The following is a 12,571-nucleotide window of genomic DNA, read 5'->3' as shown; positions in this document are numbered from 1 at the left end:
TGTTCTGCGAGATAAAGCAGTTTGAGTTCAGAAACTTCGTCAGATTGGCCTAATTTATAGAGTACCTCAGAGATGAAGTATTTTTGTATGTAAACCCCGGAAGCGAGTAAGCATTTTAACACTTCCGGTTCCATCGCCCCAAAAATCTATTGCTGTGTCCGAATACAGCCCCTATCACCTATATAGTGCACTGCATCAGGTATCCGCCATTTTGTAGTGTTGTCCAAATTATGTGAGCAACTCATTCCCTACATTCGTTCACTAGTTCTTTCCCACAATGCACTCTGATTTAGAACCCACCCGTGATCTTTGAAGCTTTTTGTGTCGTAAAACTGGCCGTTGCCAAGAAGATGCTTAAAGCGTCATCCTTCGGCGGGGAAGTATATATATCTCATAATAATACATGATGGACTCAAATCGATAAAATCATTGTTGGGGACTCATTCACAGAGTAATAACTTACTCAGGGAACACGTTTTTAAAAAAGTTGGAAAAAGTTGTCGAAGGCTTGGTTGTGGTAACGTTGACATCCAGCGATGGTATGTCTATTTATAGCCTTTGTGATAGTGATTGCATTTAGTTCTCAAAAGTAAGAGATGTTGGGTTGGGTTGTAAAGATATTCTTGATAGACGAAGCGTGTAAACATCATAATGCTTTGTGATTCACAGATCTCATTCTTTGCGATCTTCATGAAAGGCTCTGGGAAAAATGCATATGGTTTTGGTCGAGGCCGAGGGAACTTCCGGGTTGGTCTACAAAAATGCGTCATCTCTGAAGTACTCCATTTCATGAGTCAGTCACTCTTATCCAAAACTTAGTGAGCTTACTGCACAGGCAGAATCTTTAAGGCATCATGCTCTAAAAGGTTCATGTGTCCAGGACACCTCATTTTTGCCAGATTTCATATACACATCACATGCAGACAGCTGACCAATTGAGAATAACATTGATTATAAACAATACATTTCATTCAATACAAACTACTATTTATAATGTTTCTCTGTATATTCGTAAATGTATTCTTGTGATTACCTCAGCATATAAGAAAGCTCTTAAGGCAACATATCTGAGATGATGTGTGTTTTTCAAATAGGATGTTGCCTTTGAAGGCTGTTGCCTATGTAGGCATCTCACTAGGTGACAGTTTAAAAATAAAGCCACAGGCTGCATACCGGGCGGCTCATGCAGAGCTGAGACAGAACATAAGGCAGCGTGAGGTGGAGGCAGCGGGGTTGTGATGGATGTAAATCAGGAGCCTTTAACTGACTCTAACTCTCGACCGGACTGTTGGCACTCAGGACAGGTGTACGTCAGCTCGTGAGCATCCTGCCCCATCCACACCACAGTACCGTTCGAATCGGGCGTCCCGAGTGACCGATGAATGGCACAGTCCCTGCTGCTCGTAATGGATGAGGGAGGCATGTGCGATGGGTTAAATTAAAACATAATCGAATGAATGCGTGGAGCAAATGAAGAATGTAAAGGTGGCGATGAAGCGGATGGAAAGAGATGGTGTTCTTACCATGCGAGGTAAATCATGGACACTACAAAGACCAGGAGGACGAAAACACCTGCCGCCACACCATAAACCCACGTCTTCAGCTTACCGTCTGGAATTTACAGACGTATTATTAGACACAAATAAGATCTCTTTAACATCTCTGTTATTTCTCCTAAACATCAATGGTATTAAATGGAGAGCAAGTGGAACTTCTGCTTAGGTCTCATCTGCATCTCAGATATTTCTCTTGGGAAAAAGAGTCAGACATCTCACAAATGTCTCCATTGGAGTTTAAGATGAAATCCACAAAATGATCTCAGATTTGTCAAATCTCCAGTCAAAAGTCATTATTATTCAAGATCGCATTATGAACTCAAACATTTCTCATCAAATTTGCCCAAATCCAGATTATTATTTGATCCCTACAATATACAGTTCATTCGTTTTAAATCTTAAAAATTCTGAAAGACATTCACCTGGTCCGAAGGGTTGCAGGTACCACGTGCGTCCGACGCGGCCCGGTTGTTCTGTGGTGGGAAGGGTGGGGTTAATGGCCCGGCTGGTCTTCACATCGCCCTTCTTGTCTTCTGCCGTGGGGATCTCGAGAACTGGGATTGGTGTACACTGCTCCAAAAGCCCCTTCGCAGTCAACACTTCAGTGAAGCCCTCCTCGCACACACACAAACCATCCTGCAGGGGGCAGCAAAGACACACAAATAAATCTATGCTCTCCTCTCTCTCTCTCTCTCTCTCTCTCTCTCTCTCACTGCTTGCTTTCAGTGCATAGTATAGAAATATGCAGGCTGTTTAATACATTTGGATAAAAGTGCAAATGCCAAGTATACATATAATATAAATACACTATGCAAGCAGAGACCATTGAGTCTTTAAAACTGTAAAAACACATCATAAACATTTTGTTAGCTTAGAATATAAATATGTTCTGGGGAATACATTTCACAGCAGGCATCTTTAATGAACGAGGCATTTCAGATAAACATTTAACCAAAGAAACATTCTACTGAAATCACTCATACCTTTAAAGGAAAGACTTTAAGACATATTTAGTTTCAGTTCCTTATAACGTAACCAGCCAGTTGTCGAGTTGGATTCACTCAGATGATATTATTAAATAAAAAAGTAAAGTGTACGACCTTGACATCCTGACCGGCTCCATTATGATAATTGCAATTACAGCCTAGCTCCCAGAATTAAACAAATCCCACAATCCTCTTGTGTTTTACCTCTGAACACAATGATTGCAGCTTGTCACACGGAGGATCACATGACTGATCTGAAGCTGGTGGCAGGGTCGGAGGACATCCACCTGTCATAAAAACGGCTGTGATCATTTCAAGCTTTTGGAAAGTTATTACTAGTGCGGGCACAGTATTGCATGCAGTGTTTTTTGTATTTCAATTGTAAAAAGCGCTATAGAAATAAACTGCACACTTTGGAAAACATAGTAGGTCGTTTGAGCATTCAAGTATTCAGAAAAAAGCATAATATGAAACACAATGACTGCGCCGTATTCACATGCTATCTGTCCTAAATAGTTTTAGAAATTAGAATTAGTATGTCCCAAATCATAGTATGCTGAAACGAGTATTCTTGAAGTACCCGAATGGTCTACTGTTTTCTGTAAATTCGAAGCGAAAATCCGTGGATTATCCAATGGCTACTCACCGCGAGTAGACGGAGTTTAGTGACGATTCGTAGTATTAATCAAATTAAATAAGTGATGCTTCACTGAATTAATAAATCTAAGTGTACAGAAACAAGTGAATAAATATTTAAATGTAAAGGCAACATCTGCCACTCCGTTTTGTGTGGTATGTCCCAGTACATAAATTGGGCAAATTGGGACCATCTTATGACAAATGTGCACTATAAAAGTAAAATGTTAGGATGCTATTGTGAACACAACCTCAGTCTATAAAAAAAGAACATGACTTATTATACAGTGTGTAGTAGAGCACCTGTTACGTTCATTCCATCTGAACGTTCACACCAGATGAGTTGAGAACTGCCCACCCATCTGTACTCCAAACACTCTCCATCTAGAGGAATTAACAGGATAAATATAAATTCAATACACAGCAGCCCTATGCTACTGAACTGCAAGCTATTACAGTTGACATCATTTCATGAATGTCAATGAACACAGAGTTAAATTTGAGAATTCAGGGAAAAGTTGAGCTGCTTAATGAAACGATTTAAAAATGTTAAATCCAATTACTTGGGCGACTATTAAATTTACCAGAAAACAAGTACGCTTTTAAGTGAAGGTGCCTTGCTCTGTTGTTATTTAATACACAATACATACCCCACAAATCTCACAAATAATTGTAATATTAATAATGTATTGTACTGTACTGTACTGTCATTTCATTTAACTTTGGGCCAGGCATGTGTGTCCCATGAATATTTTATTATCACAATTAAGGAAATACCATTAATAGACCTTGGAAGTTAATAAAATGTAAGAAATATATCTACATTTTATAATAAAACATCAAAACTTAATAATAAACATTCATTATTATATTATAATAATAAACATATTATTATAAAACAAGAGCATTATAGAATTTTCAAAAAATTATGGCTAATGCAAGCTAAGTTAAAAAACATAGTACAAATGACTTAATTTCTTTTGCACAATAAAACACAAATAAATGACAGCACTATACAAAATATAAATAAAAGTTTTCTTATAATAAAAAACAGATTAAAGCTGTGTATGCTGTATATAAGTGTGTGAGAGTTTCTCACCACTGCAGGGACGGGACTGCCACTCCTGATCGGGACATTGAGCGATGTTTTCTGGTTCCTGAGCGACGACGGCACGTGACCGGACCTGCGATGCAGAATAATCCAAACGCTGTCCCTTCACGCACACGCTCTGACACGAGCTCCAGTCGGACCACTCCATCAGGTAACAGTCACCTGAAGAGAAAAACAAGAGCCGGTTTATTGACACACCTACAGAAGTAAAAACAAAAGATCCGGCAAAACTGTCTTCTCAAGCTATTTCAAAATTGACAGCAGTTAATTACTAAAACAGAGTAGTTAACTAATTAACTATCTTTCATGAAAAGATAAAATCATATAATTAAAATAAAACAGAAGAGGGCTGTACACCGAATTCAGAAAGACTTGTTTTTAGCGACACTAGTGGCCATTAAGTGAACTGCAGCCGAGAAATAACATAATCACATGGGCTAAATTAAATAATAGAATTGACAAAACAGAATTAAGTAATGCAACCAGAAGACAAAACGTTACCAGGGCAGGGTAAAGTGCAGGTCTCCTCCAGAACGATGTTTTTATCCCCATCGACGGCCTGTTCCAGTCTAGAACACAGATCCTCCTCTACAGTGCTGCTTTTCCCCTCGCTGGATCCATCAGACACAAAGCACGACAGGTTCCGGAAACGAAGGCCCACCCCGCACACCACCTCCTACAACACACGAACGCACAGCGAGGTCTGAAATGGCAGTTATAAACGCTTTCTAAATCCAGAGATCAAATGGAGGATAGAAACAGGGGAAGATCAGAGAGAAGAGATGAGAGGACGAGGTTGACAGCGAGATTGGAAAACAAGGCATTAGAGAAGCGAGGTGCGTCTGCTCCGGCGCATGTAGTTAGCGAGTTCGGCTGATGGGCGCTTGAGGTATTTAGCTCTGTTGTATGATGCGATTCAATAAACACGAAAGTGTTTGGAATTCATAAGCCATCTCGAAGCTCGGCAGAAAAATAGGACAGGCAAGAATGCACAACAGAAAATGACTATATCAGTTGAACTACAGGAACACGTCTAGCATACATCACAGAAGTAAGAAAGAGAGAAAGAAAGAGAGAGAGACCTCAACACGACACTCTGACCAGGGGCCGTACTGCCATCTGTAACAGGGCTGGACAGGACACGGCTTCCACTGCTCCATCTGGGACGGACACGGCCTGCCGTCTCCCTGAGATGCCTGGAGCACCGTCCGTCTGCGCCACATCTTCCCTAATATATATATATATTGTACACTTTGAGAAAATCATGAAGTAAAAATATTTGACAATTCAAACATTATTTTTAGGTTTACATTACAATACTGAAATGACAATGCAACAATTAGAATGGCATTTTATTCAATTTCAGATTTCTTTTTGGAATTTAGGGTGAAATACGGTTTTGTGGCATTCACCTATACACATATCTCTGCACTTCCAGACACACATCTCTGCACACACCTCTACAAACACAGACACGCATATATTCACAAATATCTCTACATACAATGACAGACTTTGGTACGCATGCAGACACGCACAGACACACACACGCACACATTTTATACTGTCCACACTGTATATTTTATCCCCTAACCCAACCCCCTAACCTAAAGACCATAGAAAACATTTTGCAGTTTTACATAAAAAAAGATATATTGTTCTGTACAATTTATAAGCTTTTTTGCCCATTGGGACCTCAATTTTGGTCCCCAAGGTGACATGAGTCCCCTCGTGTTGGTGTACATTCAGGTTTATGTCCCCATTGGGATATAAAAACATGTCCACAAACACAGACAAATCTCTTTACACAAACTTCTCTATAGAGACCTATTCGGTTAACACCTCCGTAATGGCAGGCAGTGACAGCCGGGAGCGAATGTGAAATGAATGGAGGAAGCATGAGTATCAAGACAACAGAGTTCACTGTGCACTTTAACTCAAAAGATATAGATCTCTGCATAGCAAAACTTAATAGATTAAACATAACAGATCCCTACGATGCCCCCGGAGTGCTTTTAACGTGTATCAATAAAGAAACGGATATCTTTCCTGACATCTAAAACTACCTCATCAACTTTTCATCGCCATACTCCGGAGACCACTTAAAAGCCTGGAGTGGTAAAAATGAACGGGAATTTTGTAATGAATATTCAACTTTGGAGTCTGCCGGCTTTAACCTCTTTGTGGTCATTGGAAGGGTAAGTCAACTGTGTTGTTAGCTAACATAATCGACCCTAGCTGTTTGTAGGTAGCCAGCATAATGACCCTCCATTGAAGCCATGGATGGTGGTCAGATACAGCTGGACTAGGCGAGTGCTGCTCTCACGTGTCTTGTTTAGGATTTGGCAGGAAAACGACAGAGAGGAAGAGAAAGCGGTGACGTGTTGGTTAGCACGTTTTATTGCAGTTAACCATTTAATCGTCTGTCAGGGTTCGGGATCCTTAGGAATATAATACAACGATTTGTTCTTTGCTTTCCCCCACCTGTTCTAGCACCCTGAGGCACAGCAACTGTCCGTCACGTTAAAATAGTATGATTTGTAAAGTCTATAAAGTCTAAATTACTGTTTGACTACTGTCAATACCAATGTTACAGCCGGTCCAGCGCTCTCCTGAAAGTCTGACAAAATGGTGGAGATCAGAATGCTTGACGTCAACCTCCAGAGCTCTATACACACACATCTCTAAACTACACCAAACACACACACACACACACACTCATTTTTTAGTTTCTGTCTAAAGGCATGGCTGTCTCAGATAACCTGCTAGCTCATCCCACATGTTTAGCATAAAACTGCACACAATACATCACCGTCTCTCTCTCTCTCTCTCTCTCTCTCTCTCTCATCATCATTGAAGTGTTCAGCAGGCAGACTCTGAGTTTCTGTCTAATGCTGATTCTATCTCTAATCATAAGGCAGAACTGTCTCAAAGTTTAGCATTTCATCTCAGTATTTCTCGTTATCTGTTCTCATACATCATTTCACTCTCCTCATGCACAGACAGTCTTTCAAACAGGGTCGACAATTTTCAACACAACGTACGTTTGCTGTACATACACAGTCTTGCATAGCCAGACTTCTCATTATTGCACAAACACTGAACAGAACGGTCATGTTTTGTATTACCATCGAGGCCACAGGTCTGGGAGCAGTCCGTCCAGGCTGACCAATCAGAGAGCTGGCAGTTGACTGGACACTCCACCGTACAGGAGGCGTTCATCTGCCATTTCCTCTCCAAGCCCAGCTGTGAGTGAAAACAAGAAACTTTTCAGTCCTGTTGCAGTTTGAGGCGATGTTGAGAACTGTTCTGAAACTAGAGAGAGACGTGCGAGATATCTGGAGTCACTTTGTCAGACGGGAACATCTTAGAAACATCGTGCTGACTGAGACCGGCTGAGACTGGATTACAGGTTTAATATGCTTCGGAGCAGATTTTTCTCCGCAAACTCCAATTAAAGTGACCGGAGCTGTTTGATATTGAATGATCTCTTGCAAGACTCGCATTAACCCATAACTTAAAATGGCAAAAATGAATTTCCTTTCAGTTGGATCATTACAACATTCATTAGGTGCAAAAAGATATTTTCGGAAATTTCTATTTGAACTTCATGACCTTTGCTCACTTCATTGAGCATCGTTATCGCATCGTTATTTCAATTTAATTCAAAATTATTTAGATAGCACACTTAAGCAGTAGAAACATAAAAGTATAGAACAGTATAGAAAATATTAGAAGAAACACTAAAAATAATAAATCACTATATGTATTATCAATTATAAAAAATGAATAAATATACATGGTATTATTGCAAAATGTATTTTTCAATGTACATCAGCAATACTTACTATAATAATTCTCTACATGACTGTAACTGGTAATTCAAGCGCAATTATGAAATTGTTTTTTATTTATTTGAATCACGAAAAAACATACAGTACCAGTCATATGTACAGACATAGTTGACAAAATTGTTTCTCATGATCTTAAAAATCTTTATCTGAAGGTTCAATGTTTTGTCAACATTTATAAATGACTCATTTAATTTACACATTTAACAAAAGTACTTTAATCAACATAAACAATTAACTGATTACTTGGACCAAAAAATGAATTAAAAGTAGCAAAGAAGAGCCCAGCATAGATTGAATTTTCAGTCGTTTAAAATGCTTCCTAGGTTAAGACCTCAAGAAGCTAAATGAGTAAAAACCAAAAGAACAATTTTGTAAATTGAAGACAAAGGTTGACAAGAAAATACAAAAAAAGACAGTAACAGAGTTAAATTTGTTTGCATGTCTTTAGTCACAAGTTCAACAAAATCCTAAAGTCACAATTGTGTTGTTCCAGGGTTTTTACTACAACTCTAAAATGTGGGAAAATCTAAACAAACAATGAGTAAGTGTTTCCAAACTTTTGGTACTGTACACACAGAAAAAAGAAATGGGTTAAAAATATACGTCTTAATATATGGTCACATTAGCAGAGTGTCAATAGTAATATAAAAAATAATATATAATAGTATAATAATAGCTACATATAATATTTCAAGAAATGGACACGTCAAATGTCCCTAAATTTCTTCACAAGACCTACCTCATTGCTTACTGCACTCTTAGCATGTGTTAATATCAACAAATTGTTTGCATTATGCTTTTTAACACATTATGTGTTATTGCTACACATTTTGTATTGATTTTGTGTGAAATAAATGAAAAGGACAACACAAGTTTTGTTGAGTAACACAAAATGTGTTGTCCCAAGAAAGTCTCATGACAACAAAACAGCAGAACAAGACCAAATGTATTCATTTTGTTTTGAAAACTGTCGCAAATTTAGTTACAATTCTCAGGTACTTAATATAAAGTAGTGTGAAGTGCCGGAAGCTCTGAAAACTAATGAACAAACCTTCTGACAGTACTTGAGGTCAACGGATTTGCCGTCACTTCTAACGCAGTCGAGCATTCTTGTCTTCAGACCCACTCCACACACAGCGTTGGCACTTAACTGGCATGTGCTCCAGTCTAACAAAACACACATACACAGATATTATCCATTGGTTTCTCTTAAAAAACTTCTTCACATCTAAGTCCATCCATCCATCCATTTTCTACCGCTTATCCGAACTACCTCGGGTCACGGGGAGCCTGCGCCTATCTCAGGAGTCTTTGGGCATCAAGGCCACATCTAAGTCAGATAGCTTGAATCTTCTAGAGAGGAAAGTTTGAAGACACAGTTTCAGCATCCTGACTGCAGCGCTTCGCTCTGATGCTCTTTGGGAGGTATCGTGAATGATGTCTGGGCAGACGGGAAAAGCATTTCCAGTAACGATTCTAACTCCTGAATTATGCATACGCCGCGTAAAACGCTTGAATGCCAAAACAGAGAGAAAAAAAATGCTTTTTGAGTTCTGCCCAGACTCCTAGACGGGAAGAAATGCAAGCAGCCACAGAACTAAACATGAAACATCTCACAACCCAGTACATTTGACTTTTTCAATGCAATAGGTTTGTGGATGGAATTAGATTCAATGTTTTGGTCTTGGAATAAAATGCACTAATTAAGACCGAGAGTGTGTTTTAGGAAAGAAAATAGTGTAAATTCTGTATTTATGGAGAGGTTAAAACAAAACTGTTTGACAAACTTTGTAAACAGAACAAAATGTGTAAAGAAAGAAAACAATGCATGATTTCAGTTAAATTATTTTAAAACATTTTAATCTGCAAAGACAACTATAATGAGACGTGGAAATCATTTCAAAATCAGTTTTTCTGAATTTACTATTTGTAAGAGTTTAGGTAAAATGTAAATTAGTGTTTCATTCTGTGAACTACTAACAATATTCCTCACAAATTTTAAACAAAAATATTTTTCTATTTGCATTAATTCGCACAAAATGAAAACTAGAGAAACAGGTCAAAATACCAGAAAAGATGCTCTGTATTTATTTTATAAAGTTCAAATGTTATTTCTTATGTGAAAATGTGTTATGTGTTTCTATGGGCAACTATACGCAAGTAATATTGAACACATCAACAGGTGTATGCAAACTAGTGTTAACGAAAATAATGACGAAAAATATTCATCAACAACTATTTTCCCGAGATGAAGACGAGACGATGATGAGACGAAAAGTAAGGCCAATAAACGACAACTTGGACTTTTTCATAACGCAATATCACGAAAAATGATGATACTAAAATGTAGTTATAAAATAAGAACGTACCTAAAAACTATTTTTAGAAGAAAGATTTTTGTGCGAGCATCTGCTGTGCGAGCGTTCATGTTTGTGGTTGCCAGACAACAGGAGTTAAGATCCCCCAAACAGGGATTAAAGGGTTAAAAAAGTTAAGGATTTCTGCCAGCGAGTAACTTAATTTCTGCAAACTGGCAACCATACACCAATGCTCTCACTGTGGAATGCATACACATTTATGATGAGAACACCCACCTGTGATGTTATAACTGTAGTGAAAACAGTTGCGGTTCAGGAGGCAAGGTTCGGTCTGCATGCTAACTGGACAATCCTCTCCCTCTTTAGGCAGACGCAGGGCGAAGGCGGTCCTCTCACGATCGCCTCTTCCAGTACACGGCTTTAAGAAAGATAGAAAACTGGGTTTTGTTGTGCAGATCTCCAAATCCCTTTACTAGCTGTTGTCAAAACTGACAGCTGAAAGCGTTCCGTATTTCTCCACAAGCTGTTTATTTGAACAAGTGCATCAAAACAGTCTGCTGTGATGCTTTAATGGCACCATTGAGGCTTCACGTCTGTTGGCTCTCAGTGAGGGCATGTAAGCCCAGGATAAAATAATGACCCTGTCGGCATTTCCCAGATGAGGACAGAGAGAGAAAAGTGTTTTGTTCACCAAAAAACAGTTACAAAAGAGATGACTGTTGACACATACATAAGAGTATAGAGCAATACAATTCATGTGGATAGCATAGTTTGGATATTTCAAATGTTTGGGAGAATTTGGTCTTAATTGAGTCAAATCAGTCTGGATGAAATTGTTGAGATGTTATGCAAGCGTGCCGTGTTCTGGCGCTTTTTCAACATACAGTGAAACACGGAAACAGTGACTGGCTCATCTGGGAGAGATGTAAATAGCAGGATTAAAAATCTGATAAGTGTATTAGGGGTTACCTTACCAGGTCACATGGGGTCCAGGGACTCCAGTCTGATAGCACGCAGTCCTCCGGGCAGGGCAGACGGCTTTCCCTCGTGCCCAGCGGCATCTCCTCTGGATCACACAGGTAATCATCCACCCCATCAGTCGGGCCGTCCGCTGTGTTTAACATACACCTGCAAGACCATCAAAAGTGTACAATGAGTACAATGACACTGTGTGAAGAGGGTAATTCAACAACTATGTAGAAAAATCGTATTGTTATTTTACGTATTCCATATTTTTTTTTCTTATTGACTGTATATTCTCTCGTTTTATGGTGTATTATTCTTATTTTTTCCTAGTTTGTCCAAGATGATAGACCAAACCTGCAGTAGTTAAAAATAAATAAATTAGGGCTGTCAAACAATTAATTGCGATTAATCGAATACAGAATAAAAGTTTTTGTTAAATCATCTATGTATGTGAACTGTGCATATTAATTTTGTATTTATAAAAACATATACACATACTGTACATGCATATATTTAGAAGAAATAGTACACTAAAAAATGATAAACATTTATATATCAATAAAATTATTGGTAAATATAAGTACGTAAATACATGAAAATATTTCCTTAATATGTTTAAATGTATGTGTATGTTTTTTTAAAGTACAAAATTAATATGCACAGTTCACAGACATATAATATGTAAATAAAAAACTTTTATTCTGGATGCGATTAACGCGATTAATCGTTTGACAGTCCTAAATAAAATATTAGATAAAATATTTGGAAAAAATAAGAAATAAATTGAAATATGAAATAAGGGACTTGATAAAAAATAAATACGATTGTTGAAATGAAAATTAATCATGAATTCATTTTTGCATTACTCTTTGTATTATTTATGTATAACGTTATTACAGTGTAAAACATTTTTTTTTAAATCTATTTCTGTTTAAATTTATTTGTGCATTAATTTATATTTTTATTTATTTTTCCCACATGTATTTTTGCCATATTCTCACATTTATTTCATTATTTTTTATTTCCTTTAATCTCTTTTACATTTCCCTGTCCCACATGGAAATGAGAGGGTGCTCCTTGAGTAGCTCCAGCGCATCATTGGTCGAAAGCTCATATAAAGCAGTGTCAAATCTAAGTAAGCTTA

The 12,571-nt window shown here is 38.0% G+C and overlaps 1 protein-coding gene across 1 annotated transcript in view; it reads right to left on the bottom strand.

The window, feature by feature from the left end:
• Nucleotides 1–1,065: 1,065 nt before the first annotated feature.
• The window catches only part of LOC130433033 (thrombospondin type-1 domain-containing protein 7A), a 94,796-nt gene continuing 83,290 nt past the window's right edge, over nt 1,066–12,571 (bottom strand). Inside the window, exons 18-29 of the mRNA XM_056762681.1 lie at nt 11,436–11,589; nt 10,738–10,879; nt 9,195–9,310; nt 7,418–7,535; nt 5,372–5,517; nt 4,791–4,965; nt 4,278–4,451; nt 3,482–3,562; nt 2,747–2,829; nt 1,979–2,192; nt 1,524–1,611; nt 1,066–1,397 (exon numbers count right to left, since the gene is read on the bottom strand). Of these exons, the coding sequence (XP_056618659.1) occupies nt 1,250–1,397; nt 1,524–1,611; nt 1,979–2,192; nt 2,747–2,829; nt 3,482–3,562; nt 4,278–4,451; nt 4,791–4,965; nt 5,372–5,517; nt 7,418–7,535; nt 9,195–9,310; nt 10,738–10,879; nt 11,436–11,589 (1,639 nt within the window). The 3' untranslated portion in view covers nt 1,066–1,249. The remainder of the gene's footprint in view (nt 1,398–1,523; nt 1,612–1,978; nt 2,193–2,746; nt 2,830–3,481; nt 3,563–4,277; nt 4,452–4,790; nt 4,966–5,371; nt 5,518–7,417; nt 7,536–9,194; nt 9,311–10,737; nt 10,880–11,435; nt 11,590–12,571) is intronic.

Source organism: Triplophysa dalaica, chromosome 12, assembly GCF_015846415.1.
Source record: "Triplophysa dalaica isolate WHDGS20190420 chromosome 12, ASM1584641v1, whole genome shotgun sequence".
Classification (NCBI taxonomy): Eukaryota; Metazoa; Chordata; class Actinopteri; order Cypriniformes; family Nemacheilidae; genus Triplophysa; species Triplophysa dalaica.
This window is presented reverse-complemented; position numbering and strand designations above follow the sequence as displayed.